At 39.7% G+C, this 17,378-nt stretch overlaps 2 protein-coding genes across 4 annotated transcripts in view; both read right to left on the bottom strand.

The window, feature by feature from the left end:
- Positions 1-210: 210 nt before the first annotated feature.
- On the bottom strand, positions 211-2,580 carry LOC147898945 (mitogen-activated protein kinase homolog MMK1-like). Its single transcript, XM_087378410.1, has 6 exons — positions 2,082-2,580; positions 1,825-1,954; positions 1,548-1,685; positions 1,091-1,429; positions 814-997; positions 211-705 (listed from the first exon to the last, which is right to left on the bottom strand). Exons 1-6 carry the CDS (start codon positions 2,255-2,257, stop codon positions 533-535), a joined length of 1,140 nt encoding a protein of 379 aa, XP_087234536.1. The 5' UTR covers positions 2,258-2,580; the 3' UTR covers positions 211-532.
- An 11,612-nt stretch (positions 2,581-14,192) lies between these two features.
- Positions 14,193-17,378, bottom strand: part of LOC147898944 (3-hydroxyisobutyryl-CoA hydrolase-like protein 3, mitochondrial) — a 61,085-nt gene continuing 57,899 nt past the window's right edge. Inside the window, exon 10 of one of the 3 annotated variants that reach the window (XM_087377988.1) lies at positions 14,193-14,627. In XM_087377988.1, coding sequence (XP_087234114.1) covers positions 14,529-14,627 — 99 coding nt within the window. In that variant the 3' untranslated portion in view covers positions 14,193-14,528. The remainder of the gene's footprint in view (positions 14,628-17,378) is intronic. The other 2 variants (XM_087377989.1, XM_087377987.1) reach the window with 2 other exon arrangements.

The raw sequence follows: 17,378 nt of genomic DNA, 5'->3' as shown, positions 1-17,378 counted from the left end.
CTCTGTTCATAACACAATCCCTCTATTAAGCGTAATGTTGTGTTCACATTTATACATTGATTTATAATACAAATCTTGACTTTGTTAAGCTAAGTTGCATACAATTAGCATGATTTTCATGAGAGAGCTAGATATTAGCCCTTTATCTAGGGCATATCAGATCTTGCAATACTTGCCTCAAGAAATAAATTTCTTAATAGAAGCATCCACTCTTTTCACTAATACATTGATGACAATGGGATACACTTGGCATGTACATGCTACCAAATTAATGTACATTTAAACCCTGCACCCGCTTCAGCAATTGGAGGGGATGACCAAGCCAAAGTATTGTTTCTTGGTCTAAGCGCTCCCCCTTCCTTGTGTGTGAGTGTGATGTGGATGAGTGAGGAAAAAAACAAGTATCTTATGATCTTTCTTATTTTGGCACTTCCTTCTCCTTATTTCTAGTGATAGGACATAAAACCTCGTGAAGCTTTTTCTTAGCACTTCTTGAGTTGTAGCTAGATTTGTGGCGATTTGACGTCTACACTCACTCCACATAATTGGGGTTGAAATGCAAGGCTTCCTTAAAGATCAACTCCCTGATCTGTTCCTCTGTTAGTTTCTGCTCCTCAAAGTCAAAAGTGAATGGTGTAGGGCAGCTTGGTTCATCGGAGATATCATGGAGGCTGGAGAGGTAAGGGTGAGCCAGCGCATCTTCCACTGCAGAAAAGAGGAGAAGCACAACATCACAACATCATGAGTTACACAATACTTAATGATTGATCATTGAGTAGATGCTTTACTCAGTTAGACAGCAGACTGTTATACCTGTAATTCGTTTACTTGGATCGAATGTCAACATCTTTTCCACGAGATCAATCGCTAATGGTGACACTTTAGGAAACTTCTCTCCCAAGGGCTGCTTCTGATAGCTTGGCAGTCGTCGAAGATACTTTCTAGCATTTTCACTCTTGACGAAATCCATATCAGAATCGTTCGGCAGTCCGATCAACTGAGAGATCACATGCACAGTCCCGAAAAGTAATCAGGATGATCAATTACAACGACAACATCCACGCCACAGCTTGAAAAGGATTAATTATACCTCTGCAATGAAACGCAATTGATGCACATAATCTTTCCCAGGAAATAACGGTTCGTGATTTAAAAGTTCCATGTAAATGCAGCCGACCGACCAAACGTCAATGGCCCCGGTGTAGTCTGCCGAGTTCAGAAGCAATTCTGGGGCTCGATACCATCGAGTCACTACATACTCGGTCATGAAATTTAACTCCGCCGTTGACATCGTTCGCGCAAGCCCAAAATCGCAAATCTTCAAGTCGCAGTTTGCATTTATCAGGAGATTTCCCGGTTTCAGGTCTCGATGTAAAACATTTGCGGAGTGGATATACTTCAACCCTCGTAAGACTTGGTATAAGAAGTACTGCGCCACGATAGAAATCACAGTCAATCGCTAGCCAGACGGATTCAATCAATTAACTTCGTGCACCCAAGAACAACGATATCTTGTTGTAGAATGGTTGAAGTAGAGACCATAAGACCTGACAATGCTCCTCCGTCAAAGCTTGCCTTGACCGTATGATCTGGTTGAGATCTGTGTCCATAAGCTCGTATACCACATAGACATCATCGAAAGCATGCCTTTTCGGTGGAGGCATGATATCTTTGATTGAGATTACCTGCAGGAACAGGTACAATGATAATCCAACAATTCAGCCATGCGGTGAGGCGCGCCTACGTTATTTCAAAGATGGGCTACGAGTTTGGTCGCCAATCTATGATAGGAAGCGTGACATAGAAGAACAAAACAGCACAAACGTTCTCATGGTTCATGTGGCGTAGAAGCTTCAATTCTCTGTACGTCCGCTTAGCATCAATCTTGTTGTCGAAGACACTGGAGATTTTTTTAATCGCAACAAGTTCGTTTATCTCAGAATTGTGAGCCGAGCTGCGAGATGAAAAACCAGGCCGCAAATTAGGAAGTTTTGATGCTCATCTTCATTGTCGTCGACGAAGTAATTACAGCAAAACGTCGATACAATGCCAAAGCTTGTAACACGAGGTGATGGCCGTACCAAACAACACCATATGCACCTCGACCAATAGGTTGAAAAGGAGGCATATACTTTGGGAGGACCTCAAATACATTGCCACACACATTGTACTCCATAAACTTGCCTCCGTGGGTGGGCACTCCCTCAATATCGTCGTCGGGAAGGGGGCGCCCAAGTTTACGATGCTCTTCCGGCATTTTGAATCTAGCAATCGGTCGTAGATATGCGTTGTTGCAGCGGCTGGCTGTGTGAGCGAGAATGGCAAGCTTTATAGCGTGGGAAAGGCCGCATGGACCACTGAAGTTGAGCAGTCGCTAGTTCCTAAACAATTGTCTAAAAAAGAATGACCCAAGAGACTCGAAGGCGAAGAGCAAGGAATCTGTACAATCGATGCCTTTCGTGTTTAGCAATCGACGTGAAAACTGCTCTGGATTTAAGCGGAGGAACTACAAGTTGCCATCCCATTCCATGAATAATGATGTAGTGCTGCTTTCCTTACTATGAACTTTCAAGGGCTAAAGATGGGAGCTGAACGACTGGTCAAAAGGCCTGTCATGTGCTACATGCGTGGCCGTAGAGAGTGTGAAGAATTACGTAAAATAGCTCGTCGAAAACAAAGTCGTGCTAATGATAAGGCGTCGCCCAAGGGAGCAAGGAAAGGAAGGAGACGACTTTTCAACTACGACTTGTTCATTCTGGACTCGGTCAAATACACCGCCCAATTTGTGTTTAAGGAAAAACTAGTCTATAACCCGTGGCAAGCCACAAAATATTAAAGATATACGATAGCTCAAGTTTGGATCCCTGTCTCCAAATTGGTGAACCCCAGGGTAAGAAAATCCATGGAGAAATAACACATTCATTACAATCTTGCTTTGGAAAAACAGTTGAACAATCTTGCTTTGGAAAAAAGGGGCACGGTCTTTCAAGGAACCACCATCCAATGGCCATTTTTCATGGTAGAGGAAGTTGATCTTGATCATTGAAGAACTCGTCCACGATGCCAGAATCGGGATAAAAATCTTGATTTTTGATAGATTGCCAAGATGATGATCAAGAGCGAGCAATCCTTGGGATGCCATAGCCAAAAGTCTCAAAGAACACGAAGTAGCAAAACAATCAATTCCTCACTCATCTTTTCATGGTTTACTTAGATTTGAACACAACGGCAAACTCCTCCATTAAGCTTTTGTGATTGTGAGGTGATAGTGTGAAAAAAAAGCCTATCTTTCGTCCGTCTTCGTCCTTGATCTTTAAGTTCAAGCTTTGAGCATCTTCATCGTCATTTTGCCTCGCATGTGCATTGCGACACTTAAACGGTCAATCATGCTCTTTCATGATTTATCCCCTTTTCGATGCTTAAACCGTGCGAGAAGAATCGTGATTTTCTTGCTATAGATTCCTTGTTCTCGAAGATGGCGATGAAAGTCGGGCTCTTCAATAATCAACAGTAGCCACGGGAAGAAGCGATTTGGCTGGAGGGCAGAAGATAGGTTGAGACATGGCTTTAATTGACAACACAGAAAATGCATTCAAGTGTCCATATTGAGTAGATTTAATAGGATCATGGAATGTCCAATCTCGTAACTGTTAGAACAAAATGTGTGCACTGTTGTTCATCATCTCTTTCAAAGGAAAGGTGATCTAGAAAGGCCGCGAGATGAACAGATGGGAAGATCCAAAATGAAGAGGCGGGTAGTCAAAGAGGCCCGTAGTCAAAGTTAAACCCCCTAACTACCTGGATTGAACGTACAATATTCGATTTCAAAATCCAACAGTCCACCGCTCTCCAATAGTCCTCCTTCGCCATAAGAGAGAAAAAGATGGTCATAGATTTGGAGGCCTAGGAATGATGTTGCGTCTCACATGTCCAATTGCCAATAGACTTATGGTGGCATCTTCCAGTTGCTCTTGCGTACTATGCTCCTCGTTTCCCAGTTAGCTTAAGCTGACCATCCAAAGCATTTGTATTTTTCATTTCTAATAAAATTTTCTTTTTTAGAACACTGCCCCCTCTATGGTACATTTTATTTCTCCCACTATAACACTCTGCAAAGTGTGAAACATAACCATTCCTCTATGTAAGGCTTATGCTAGCATCTTTCACATCCGTAATTGTCTTGAATCATTGTGGGCTGCTTTATCACATATAACAACGGTATGTACCTCTATTCTCTATTGGATGTAAGCTTAAAGGAGATTCTTAAAACAAATATTTGAAACAAGGATGATTTGGAAAAGGGAGAAGAGACACAAAGCCTAATTTCAAGGAGACCCACAAGACTTGGAAAATAAGCATGAGAGAGAGAGAGAGAGAGAGAGACAAACATGGTTAAAATTCCTCTATGCATGGTAAATTAATTTTGAAGAGACTCCTAATTTAGCACACCATTAAGCCCAATTAAAATCTTTATTTGATGCTTGATGTGTGTCTCCCATAACGTATAGTATATGCCCTAAAGTGGAGGTCTAAAATATACTAGCTAAGTTTGCTTATCTATATTTCCCATCTACCTATTCTAAAGACCCTTAATCTCAATAAATTATTCCATACGCATAGCTTAACCTAATGATTAAGCAATTGAGAAACTCAATGAATTTCCTAGCTCTAAAGATGGAGTACCCCAATTAAGTAAGGTCAAAGGGATAGCTTCAAAATATCATGCAAAAGTGGGACTTGAACTCAAGAAATCATGAGGCCTTACCACTAGGCTACATGATGATGATGATGTATAAAAGGGTTTTTAACTCATATCCTCATAAATAAGAGGGGAGAGGAGGCCTCCCCTTATAAATAGAGGGATATATTCCTCATTAATCAGTCTCCTCTTTACCCCTCCCCTCGTTTTTCACTAATCAATACATGTTGGGGTGGATAAGAAGAGATGGGTATATGACGTGTTTTCTTAAATGCGATGATGAAATCACACTCCGATTCATTAGCCAGCGGCTTAGAAAATTCTAGCCATCGCCTTGCCTGATCTTTTTTCATCGGAATCAGGATCAAATGGGCCAACTCGCTATTTTAATTACATGCTCACATAAACCTGATGATGAATCAAATTGCAAATAGGCACGTTTAGAATATGGGAGACATTTGAGATGGCCAATGAGTTTGCATGCGAATGGTTATCATTACTTATGGATGATGCAGCTACGATCTACATGGGACATTGTAGTGGTTGAGGTGGGCCATAGCGGCGGCGGAGGACTTAGTCTACCTTGGTGAAGGACCAGCTACCATAGGGAAGGATGTGAGCCACCATGCTAGTTGTGACATTAATAATACTATGAAGGACTTAGTCTACCTTGGTGAAGGTCCAACTACAATGGTGAAAGATGTGAGCCACCATGCTAGTTGTGACGATGAATAATAGTATGGCTAGGGATACTTAGTTAGCTTGGAATATGTGAGTGTGCTGAATATGGCTCAAAATATGATGACGATAACAAGGGTTCCCTCACTTTAGTGCAATGACAAAGTCCACAAGAATTCTACACAGAGCACATGCATGAGCATAGGCCACAAGGATTTTACATGGATTGTATGCAAAACCCAAAGCCATCATGGATTTTACATGGCTTGCATGTAAATACCAAAGCCACCATGGTGCCCATCTTGGGCCAACTAGTGCCACTACAAAGCCTTTGCTGACTTGGGCCACATGTTTCAAAAAGAACTAATGTAGCCTAATAGGGCCCTCAATGGTGGCAATACTACAAGCAGTGGGAACTTCTACTTAATGAGGACTCTGCATGCAATTTTCAAAACACATTTCACCCACCCTCATGAGTCCTTCCTCTCTTTCCTCATCCTCCATCTCCACCCTCATCTTCCCCCTTGTGTCCACTTCCATCTACACCCTTGTCCTCCCTCTCCACCCTCATTGCAACAATGTAAGTACAAGCTAGAATTGTTCATTATTGCGTATTGGTGTTTTAAAGACATGGCTCTCCTCCCTATTTTATGCATTGTGTCCACCTAATCCATGTACTACCCCAAGTACTCAAAAGGTGATGGCTCTGCTTTATCACAATGTTGTATGTCAATTGTCGTATTCCACCTCCAATGGCATATAGATTGGGCATATTGCATCAAGGCATAAACTCATTCCTATTTTGCTCTCCTACCAATGTCGACAAAGGGGTGAGGATATATATGGAGAGATTCCTTGAAAGTTCCCATCGAGAATAATCCTCAAAAATGGCCCTTGAATCTTGTGCCATGCTTTTGTAGAAAACATACTAGCTCCAATTTGCATTCCTTAGATCTACCAAATAGGCCCTTGAATCCTTGTGCCATGCTCTTGCAAAATGGATCTATTGGCTCTAGTTGCATATTTTGGGACAAAGGCCCCTTTGATAATAGAATCATTTGTGTACATTGTTTTACACTTTTCATCACTTAAAATGAGAGGATCTTCACCAATGCGAGAGAGAGTACTATTGAGAAATACTAGCTAGACTCCAACTCATCTTTAAAGTAATTGCTAGAATTTTAGGTAACTAATTATAAAAGCCAACAAATCCATAGGTTTTAAGATGCTAAAATAGGTTCACATGAAGGTTGTCCTTATTAAAATGATTTGGTTAACTTGAAGATTGTCCTTATTTTTTTGATTGGTTGGAGTAAATTTAGAAATATCATAGCATTGCCATGGAATACCAACTAGCAAGGATTATAGAGATGGGTAGAGAGAGCTACTTGGCTACATGAACTACGCTATGATATGGTATATGTGAGTGGTACCTAAGTGCAAAATGCCACTTATCTAGCCTGAATTAGAAACATGTGTTAAACAATAGGACTAGCATCATGGTGCTAACATGGCTAATTTGAGCCATCGCAGTGGTGGATGTTGCTAGTCTAAGCCACCATTTGTGGCAAGTTTGAGACATCATGATGGTTGACATGGCTAGTTTGGTCTTTCTATGAGAACTCAATTTGTGCAAAGCAATATATAGAACCAAAGAAAAATGATGATTTATCTAGATCTTGCATACCTTCAACAAAAGCTCCATGCCTCTCTCAAAGAGAAAGATATCCTAGTAAAATAGCCTACTCCATCTCATCCTTGATGGGCTCTTGTTCATAATCATTTGTGTATAATTACGTTAAAATATATTAGTTTCAAATGAATATAAATGATTAAATCAAAGAAGAAACAAAACTTAAAAATTGAGCACCCTTCTCATTTGCCCAAGTGTGTCACTACTCCTACTTGCATTCTTCTATTTGTTTCATTCATTTGGATGCATTTTTTGGGTGTGACAAAAATCCAATGTCTAAGATGTGTGCAAATAATGTTAATTTGAACATACATGTATGATATATGAAAAAAAATAGTGAATCGGGTTAAATTAACCTTTTAGATCTTATTTCTTTTGGAAAGATACCCCATGAGGCCTTTGATTAATTAAAAGGTCTTGCGGGCTTCTCTATATGTGCTTTTCTCCCACATTTGATTATGACAAGAGACTGGTAAACTATATTAGAGAACTAAGAAGAATCAATTGCATATAAGGCATTCACATGTATAATAATCTGTTTTTTCTAATGTTTTTGACATTACAAAAAAATATAATATACAACAATAATTGAGTGAACATGACACTTTTAAGAGACTCACTACATGTCTCATCTCCCTTGTTATCGGTTTGAATTATGATTTTGAACCTATGTTGTGTGTAAAGTAGAAATGTGTAGATTTATGTCAAATAGGAGATGTATTTTGGGAGCAAGTCATTATGTATAGTATCACCACACGTGAGTATTTAATGACACTATCCACAAATCACCATCATAATCATCCAAGGATTCTCCATGAAATAGTCCGACATAGATTTGAGGATTCTCCATGAAATAGCCAGCATAGATTTGAGGAGGAGAGCACTTGTTAGTGTTCAGGTCACAAAGCCCTACTATAATATGAGTTTTTGATATGTCTCAAGCATGGGGATGACCCAATAGAACAAATAGGGGTACTAGCATTACCCCTAATTGTTTTACTCACCTTCTAATAGCATGAGATTTTTCATCGAAACTTTATTGGATATGTTCTATGTGGCAAGCATGAGTTGAAAATGTATATTTTTTGTATGATTTGCATGATAATATTTCCCATATAGGATTGGTTTTGAATTGCTAAAAAGTTTTTTAATTTCATGATCCTCAACATGAGTTTTTAAACTTATATTTCTCATGTGAATATTGTTGAATATGCCATTGCCAAAAATTTTCAGTTAAATATCTTATAGAGCCCTTGATGAGAATACTTCTTACTCATAACCATTATTTTCAATTGAATATCTTATTGAATCATTGATAAGCCAACGCTTATGATGAGCATTGTGATGAATATCTTATTGAATCGTTGATAAGCCAATATTTAAGATGAGCATTGTGATGAATGTGAAGGAGGCCAACTCTCCAACATTTAGATAAGTCAACCATGAGGAGATGATGTACACAAAAGTAAGCATGAGATGAATGATAATGACGATGAAAACAATATAAAAAATGACGATGACATTAAAAATGAGTTATGATGATATTAGTAAGGGTGATGATGAGATCATGTTAATAATGAGAGTGTGTTAACCGTTGTGGTGCCTAAAATGTTGTAAATCTTGAAAATCCTTGAATCTTTAATCTTGAGAATCTTGAAATTATATTAACAAGAGTTTAACAAGTTTAAATTCTTGAAATTTTATCAGATGAGGTTGAGGATTTTCATTTCCCAAATGTTCATCTTCATTGTCAACACTTTTATCCAATATCGCTAGCCATTTCTAGCTATGTTTGACTTTTAGTTCTCCATAACTAGAGTCGTTTGATGTTAAAGCGTATACATTTATTATTATTTACTTCATAAGAATTATTTTTATAATGAATCTTACATTCTTGAGGCACCTTGATTATGAAATGAGAGATAGATCAAGCGATATGTATGTGTGTGTGTGTGTGCGCGTGTGTGTGCACATACATACATACATACATACATACATACATACATACATATATATATATATATATATATATATATATATATACATATGTGTGTGTGTGTGTGCATGGTAAGGTGGATAAAAATCCTATGTCCCAGACAATGGTAGGGCAAGCGGTTTGGGTAAGAAACAAACAAACATTTTGAATTGAAATTTCACGTAGTAATATGCCACTGACTAGCATTCAATGTACATGGGAAAGAAACGGTTGCACAGGCGCCTCTCTCTCTCTCTCTCTCAATAGACTCCCGCTCACTCCTACGCTCTCACACTCTCTCAATAGACCACTGCTCACTCCTATGCGCTTGTGCTTTCTCTTGTTCAGCTTGTCGTGCTAGCATTAGAAAATAGTTATGCTTTAGAATAATGGTGGAAATGTTGCAAGCACTCCCATCGAGATGTTTCATGCACCATACATACATACATACCTACACACACACACACACACACGTGCGCACGTGCACGCATGCACACACACACACACACACATCTGTCTATCTATCTCTCTCTCCCCTTCAAAAAGATACTACTTGTGATAGATTGAAATAGATCGTAGCTAAATGTACCTCTAGAGCATTATCACGCATATGACTTAGGAGCTCTCACATTTTGGAACCTAAGAATCTGCAAGGAATAGATGGTCATGGGAATCGATATGTGGTGTACGTCAACAGTCCAGAGACTGTGTAGTGTGCGGTGAGGTCAGTACACAGCAGTGAGCGTCGAGCGAGGTGCAGGGGGTTAGCAAGGGCATCACAACTAGCCTAGTACTAGAGAGTATAGGCTACGCTGTTGCAATAAGGGTTGGGACTCCGAGAGGCTTAGAGGCAAAGAGCTACAGGATTAGGAGCAATCTATCATACATCGAACAGTAGAGGCAGGTAGTCAGTAATATGATGAGCGATTGGAGAGGTAGCCAGTAGTATGACGAGCAGGTGGAGGGGCTACGGGACTCCGTGGGTAGAGGATATTGTAGATAGTAGATTGTGGACAAAAGGGGTACGAGTAGGGGAGTAAATAGGGAGTGCGTGAAGGGTTTAAGTAGGAGGAGATAGGGGATAGTCGGGAGGATTAGGTCGAGAAGAGGCATGAGGCCCCCTGATATGAGAATGAAGATGGTAACATCCCAAGTGATGTTGTACTCAAGCATAGGGAGAAAAAAAGAATCAATAGAGGCCATAATCTCAACAAGCCGGTTTACGCCAAAGAGAAGAGCGATACATTATTGAAAGAAGATCTTACGGCTCATCATGACATGAACTGATATATATCAAGGAGTTTGAAGAGACTGATTGTCACTCCGCAAACTATCATTAGACACAGAGTCCTATAAATTTCAGTAGAGACATGATATCAAAGATTCAAACATATAGAGATGCGCCTTGAGATGGCCTTCACGCTGATATACATTTCGTAAGAAACAAAGAAGCGGCCACAAAGTTATGAATGATTTACTAGACGAAAATAAAAACTGTCGTGAAAACAGACTGTCAGATACAAAGACTCATAACTTTTTGCTGTAGTATCTGATTCAAGGTCTAATTACATAGACATGCATCTTGAATAGAGCTTCGCGCTGATATAAGTTTTATCGAAATCGAACTACCGAGCGAAAAGTTATTAGCAAAACACTAACGAGGTTAAACTGTCATAAAAACTATCCTCCATCCATGCTAATTTCGCTTGAGCAAAATGCTCCCTCAAGACTCCACCTTCATCAACGATCCACTACTCATAGATTTCGACTAGAAGAGGGTAAGTAACTCCCTTGGTGGCTCGGGAAACGGATGGACCATGTCCATGCAATGAGCGGCCGAATAGAAAGAACTTTTAAAGCTTTGAAAGAAAAAAAAGAGAAGAAAGACTCAAGAGAGGGAATACGAAGTGATCTTCATTGTCAATAGAGTAAGACTCCACTCCAATGCAACTCAAAATACTCCAAACACAAGGGAGAAGAAAAGGTTTCATACGTACTCATAGAGAGAGAATGAACTAGAGAGAGAGACTCAAAAGTCTACATAAGAGAATATCTACAAGAGGGAGAGAAGGCTCATGGAAGAGGCTTGAAGAGACTAGAGTTACAGCAACATGAGACCTAATGGTGAAAGAGATGATGAACAAGGAAAAGGAGGGCTCCTTTTATAGAGATTTTGTCACCCTCCTTCACATTTACAATTATTGCCTGTAGATTCCTTTCCCCATCGATCACATAAGCCCATATGTCACCATCTATGTCCTTTTTTACTACTCTTGCCATGTGTCCCATCAAAAGAGTCTCTCCACATGGAGCCCATAGGAACCCTCTCTTTTCCATATGTCCACATCCTCCTTGTTCCACGTAGGAATTCTAAAAGGATTCCTCTTGACTCCACACTCCTCCACAGCCTTCCACACGCTTAGCATGTGATCTCTCTTATATTATTGAAACACATGGACATAGGTCCACCTTTTTATATGACTCGCTCTTTCTATTTTCTAAAAATCCCATAATATCCCATACACAAATAACTCCCATCCCATACCAAGGTATTTATCATTCATACACATGGTATTTACAATGATCCATTCCACTCATTCTCTCAATCCCATACAATATCTTAGAAAATAAAAATAAGTAACAGCAGCTAGGCTATCACTTGATATTCGACCTCCTATTAAACATGGAGAAAAACAATGCCAATGCCAAATAAAGAATATCAATTTTTGGCATCACATCTTTCTTCCCCCAACAGATCCTCTCTAGTAACAGAGAGGGCCTGCTCATCCTCAAGGTGATCGAGCATAGAAGAATTTAAGACAATACTCATTGATGTGTCCGGATATCACCATGTCGTCAACATTCTCAAGCTGATAGATTCCATTGGTGAACTTCTTGACTCGATATGGTTCCTCTCATCGACCGATAAACTTTTTATCTAGACACTTATCCAGACGGCTATTAAATCTCATGACCAAATCTCCTTCTGCAATATCTTTCTTCATACATAATTTGGTGTTAAAACGGACCTTGCGCTTTTTTTGAAAGGCTTACAAGTTTTGTGAGATCTATAATCTGCATTCATCCAAGACTTCTAAATGTACCAAGCGTTGAGCATAAGCATCCTCATGTCCTATTCTTGCAACAGCAGTGCGAAAACTATGTATCTCCAATTCAATGAACAAAATGGCTTCTATTCCATACACTAGTTAGAATGATGTAAACCCAATAGCGAGCTTATGTATGGTTCTATAAGCCCATAAAACTTCTGCCAAGTGTCTATCCCAATGCCTTTTCTTGGTGTCTATAAGCTTTCCCATTGAATTACACAATAATCCAATTATTTTCTCAGCCAAGTCATTACATTAGGGATAGTATGGCGTGGACATACTATGATTTATCTTTAGCTTATGCACCACATCTTCGATTAGTTCATTTCTAAAAGAGGTCCCTCCATCAGTGAAAATTTTCAAAGGACAACCAAAGTGTGAACAAATTTGATCAAAGAGAAATTTTACAACTGTGCTTGCCTTGCTATTGACTGTGCCCTTGACCTCTGCCTACCGAGTCGCATAATCTGAGGCCACCAATAAGCTTTCCCATTGTATCCCACTGTCTTTTCTTAGTGTCTATAAGCTTTTCCATTGAATTGCACAATAATCCATTTATTTTCTTAGCCAAGCCATTACATTGAGGATAGTATGGCGTGGACATACTGTGATTTATCTTTAGCTTATGCACCACATCTTCAAGTAGTTCATTTCTAAATGAGGTTCCTCCGTCAGTGAGAATTTTCAAAGGACAACAAAAGCGTGAACAAATTTGATCAAAGAGAAATTTTACAACTATGCTTGCCTTACTATTGACTGTGGCCTTGACTTCTATCCATCGAGTCACATAATCTGTGACCACCAATAACTAATATCTGCCCTGAGATGAGCAAGGAAGTGATTCCACAAAGTCCAACCCTCATCTCTCAAATGGCCCATATGCTGGAATAGACTTTAAGGACCCTCAAATCAACTGTCGCCTTCTAAACTTTTGCATTACTTTACAACTTCAACACCATTCATATACATCCTTATGGAGGTGGTCAAAAGTAGCATGCATTAAGAATTCTCCTAAGGATGCTCGTTAAAGCAAAATGACCGGAGCATTCAAAATACATTTCTAAGATTCTCCTAGTCTTCATGGGATGGACCACCCGACGGGACACCTTATCTTTTTTCAATTTATAAAGAATGTTATCAATAATAGTATAGGGACAAGCCTTCCTTACCAATCTCTGCTTCTGTTGTGGAGTTAACCCTCGAGGAAACATGCCTTCTTTCACATATTGCTGAACATCTTGTAGTTCTGAACATCCAGTGCCTACCAAAGAAAACCCCCAATCTTATACTACAATGGCTTGACTAGTTAACTCATCTACCCTTTGATTTTCTTTTCTATTTATATGAACAAACTTGCAAAAATCAAACGGACTACATAGTGTCATAGCCTTTTGATTAAGCTCCTTCAAATGAGGACTTCTTATCTTGTAATGCCCTTGCATTTGCTTTATAATAAGCTGAGAATCTCCTTTTACTTTCAATTCTTAAACTTGACTTTGAAGACAATCCTCCAAACCAAGAATCAAAGCATTATACTCATCTACATTGTTAGTTGTGATACCTGGAAGCTCTTGTCCTCTTGCCCACACCTCTTGACCTTCAAAATTCATCAAAACTATCCCATCGGCTCCTTGTTGGTGTGAATGACTAAAAGCCCCATTAAAATACAAAACAAAAGCTGTTGGTGGTGTATCCCTTTTATCTTTAATGTTCTCCTTACATTTCTTTTCTTCTCCTAGATCCTCCCGTCCTGTAAGCAAATCTGCCATGGTGGATCTAGTATTATTTTTAATGACAAAAGAGAAAGAGAACTCTTGAAGCTCTAACAACCATTTTATAAATCTTCTCCCAAGATTAGGCTTGCAAACTAAATATGCTAATATAAACTGAGACATAAGGAAAAATTATGATCGAAGTAATATATAGGAGCGAAACTTTCTGACTGAAAATACCAAAGAGAGAGCTTGTTGCTCCATTTCTTCATACCTTGTTTCCACCTCTGTAAGTTGTCAGCTCGCATAATAGATATCCCAAATACTCGCACATTTGATAGATCCCTTGGAGATATAAATGTTTAAAAGCCTTTAAGCTAATCTTAATTTTATAGATTATGTTATAAGCATAGGAAGCCTAGAGACTAACTAGACCTAGTTTGAACCTTCAATCCACTATACCATTTGTTCAATTAGATTATAATAAAATACTAGATAGTCTCAATTATATGATTAAATTCTTTTCTCAAAGTATCATTTACTTTGTGTCTATTTATCAATTTCATGTAATTAATTAAGTGTACACAACTACTCTTAAGCATTGTGTGTAACCACTACTCTTAAACATTTCATAAATACTACGACATCACATGCAAGATGTTCAAATCTTCATTTCTTCTTCATTTTTCAATCTTTGAAAGCTCTGATCAACCTCAGCAACATCAACTTCCTCTAGAGAAGAAGGGTTCCACTTTGGATTCTGCAACCAAGAAATTCAAGTCGGATTAATCAAAACAATCTTTCCAAGGTGATCCTCCCACCCTCAAGGCTTTAATAATTATAACTTCTTACTTATACATTCATGTCTCATTTCCTTTGTGGAGATGCATCATGCTTATTTTGGAAGTTATGGGGAGCGAGAGAGAAGATAGAAAGAGCATCTTCAACTAAACAACCAATCCTGATATTGTACATTCCTCTCGACCTTTATTCCAAATCCCCACCCACACGTTACATGCGTGTACTCATGCGATACGCACACGCGCGCATCGGTGTGTGTGTGTGCACGTGCGCGCGTGTACCTCTCTCTCTCTCTCTCCACGTACAGACACATATGCACTTGTGAAGATACATACATACATGTGTCTGTACGTGTTTTAAAAGCAAACTAGATATTGCAGCTTTTAACTTCACGTCAATCATCGCTAAGCAAGCACTGGATTTCTTTATCCATGCCAACTGTACGAACATTCTGAGGAACTACCGGGGGATGCTCTTAGGGGTCATTTACACACATATATATGTATGCATGCATGCATGTATGTATGTGTACAAATGTGTATGTGTGTGTGTGTGTTTTTGTAAATTTCACCCCAAAAAAAGAGTGTGCATGCACGTGGTGAACCTTCTTCTGGTCACAAGACGTTTTGGCATGCTTTCTTCTGCTGTGAGCGGCATACCAAGCCTCTTCGTCGCCATCTGCTTCTATTTTACCTCGTCCTCAACATCCCTCTTCAGCTCTTCATAATTTCATTGCCTGTTTTCACTCCAGTCCCCCTCTGTGTGTGTGTGGGTTTGTGTGTGTGAGCGATGGGCTTTCCTGTCTTCTTTTCCCTATTAGTCTGAGTACTCTGCTTTCGCCTACCTTTTTCTTACCTGCTACAGTCGCTTGCTGTAGGTTTTCTTTTCTTTTCCTAGTTAACCGCTTAAAATATTTTGAAAATAAACTAAAACTAGTGTAATGGTTGTCGTCAATAATGATGCAGAAAAGATACAATCCTAACTCAAAATGATTTGGATAATTTGTTGATTCAATGGTTGAAATTTTGGTTCAAATTGGATTCGATCTTCCTTCCAATTCGATCTTCCTAAGAAATGGACGAGTTAGGGTCTCTGAAAAGTTGCGTACAAAATGCTTCATAAGAGTATCTCTGGCCTTCAGGGTTTTGGTATAAATGGTCTTGAAGTACCTTAGGGTTGACCTAATCAAGACCACAGCTCTAGTTACAATGATTGGAACTATCAGAGTCATTGTGATTGAACTAGAATAGTATAGCGATGGAGCTTACAGGTAGCTTGAGTTTCAATAAGTAGTCACAACAATCAGATCTAATGTGGTTAGTGTCAGCTCCAAGCTGCATGGTGCACATCTATCGCAAGAAAGTTGGAGCTGCAGCCTCTATCAACTGCTCTGCAACAGCCACCACTCTCTGCTACCTTCCTGTACCTAGGCTACGCTTTCTGGGAATCTAGGAGCTGCTTCTCTGCTGTATGACAGCTGATGAAGCATTTTGTGGGCTGACCTGCTACTGATTTCAGAGCTTCAGCTGCTTGGTAGCCTGTACCGTTGAAGCAACTGCTGGCCGCCTCAGATTCAGGCATTGCAACCTCATTTAGAGGTATTTTTCCTGCTGGTCGACTATCCGCCGAGCGAGAATTGCCCTCCTACTGAAATTGAAGGTTTGGCAGCCATACTTCAGAGCATCAGAGAATTCTGGCATCGTTCTTGACCAGCACGAGGTGCTTTTTGGGCCAGCTTCACTATTATCTTGGCATTCAGTTTGTGCATGTTGAGGGGGGGTGGTATGATGAGTCAGTCCAAAGACAGCTCCTACACTCTAAACCCGTTTCTACACCCGTGGAGTTTGGTTTCCGTTTCTCCTTGGATGATGCTACTCTCTCTCAGTAGGTCTTTTGGATGCTTGATATATTTGTGTCACCATGGCCAGATCTTCAATGCGTTGTTTCCTCATTGAGCATATTCATGCGTAGTCCCAGTACACAGCATTGGCAGGCTGTGAAGCATGTCTTTCGATACTTGAAAGCACCCAAGGATTGGAACTTCTCTATGGTCACAATTCTTCACTTCACTCTACATGCTTTTACAGATAGTGATTGGGCAGGATGCTATGACACTAGAGTGTCACATAGTGGCAACGTTTTTATGCTTGGAGCTTCATGCATCTTATGGTTCAGTAAAGAGCAGCCTACATTTGCTACTTCCAGCTCTGATGGAAAGTATCTAGCTACGGAAACTACTTATAGATCTTGATGTTGCTCAGACATCTCCCACCACTATCTACAACAGTCAAAGTGCTTTAGCCATTGCGCACAGTCCAATGTTTCATGCACGCACTAAGCACACTGAGGTTCATTATCATTATGTCAGAGAGAGACCGTTAGCAAGGGATATTCACTTAGACAATTTGGTTGATATCTTCACCAAGGCACTTCCACAACCCAAGTCGACACTTTTCGGAAAGCTTTACACTTGATTCGATTTGTTACGTGATCCTTCCATCCCTGTACTTCCATAGGTTTGCTATATCCTTTTGGATGAACACGTGCAGCCATGGCCTCAGTTCGAGTATCTCTGAGATATTTCCAGAGTAATTCGCCTACACCATGGAGGGGGTTTGTTAGGTTTAGCCTCTGTTATGGCCTTGTAGGCTAGTACTAGTTAGTTCCAGTCATTATCAGTTCATTTTCAACTAAGTCAACCCTTATAAAA

This window comes from Dipteris shenzhenensis, chromosome 8 (genome assembly GCF_047967505.1).
Source record: "Dipteris shenzhenensis isolate YYH24624 ecotype China chromosome 8, Dip_SZ_1.0, whole genome shotgun sequence".
In the NCBI taxonomy this organism is placed as follows: domain Eukaryota; kingdom Viridiplantae; phylum Streptophyta; class Polypodiopsida; order Gleicheniales; family Dipteridaceae; genus Dipteris; species Dipteris shenzhenensis.
The sequence above is the reverse complement of the archived record's forward strand: the minus strand, read 5'-3'. Positions and strand labels throughout refer to the sequence as shown.

Coding starts and splice junctions, on each gene's coding strand:
- LOC147898945 (XM_087378410.1), bottom strand. CDS start 2,257: ATGCCGGAAGAGCATCGTAAACTTGGGCGCCCCCTTCCCGACGACGAT. Junction 1,430..1,547: donor TGACGGAGGAGCATTGTCAG/GTCTTATGGTCT, acceptor ATCGTGGCGCAG/TACTTCTTATACCAAGTCTT. Junction 998..1,090: donor AATTGCGTTTCATTGCAGAG/GTATAATTAATC, acceptor GTGATCTCTCAG/TTGATCGGACTGCCGAACGA.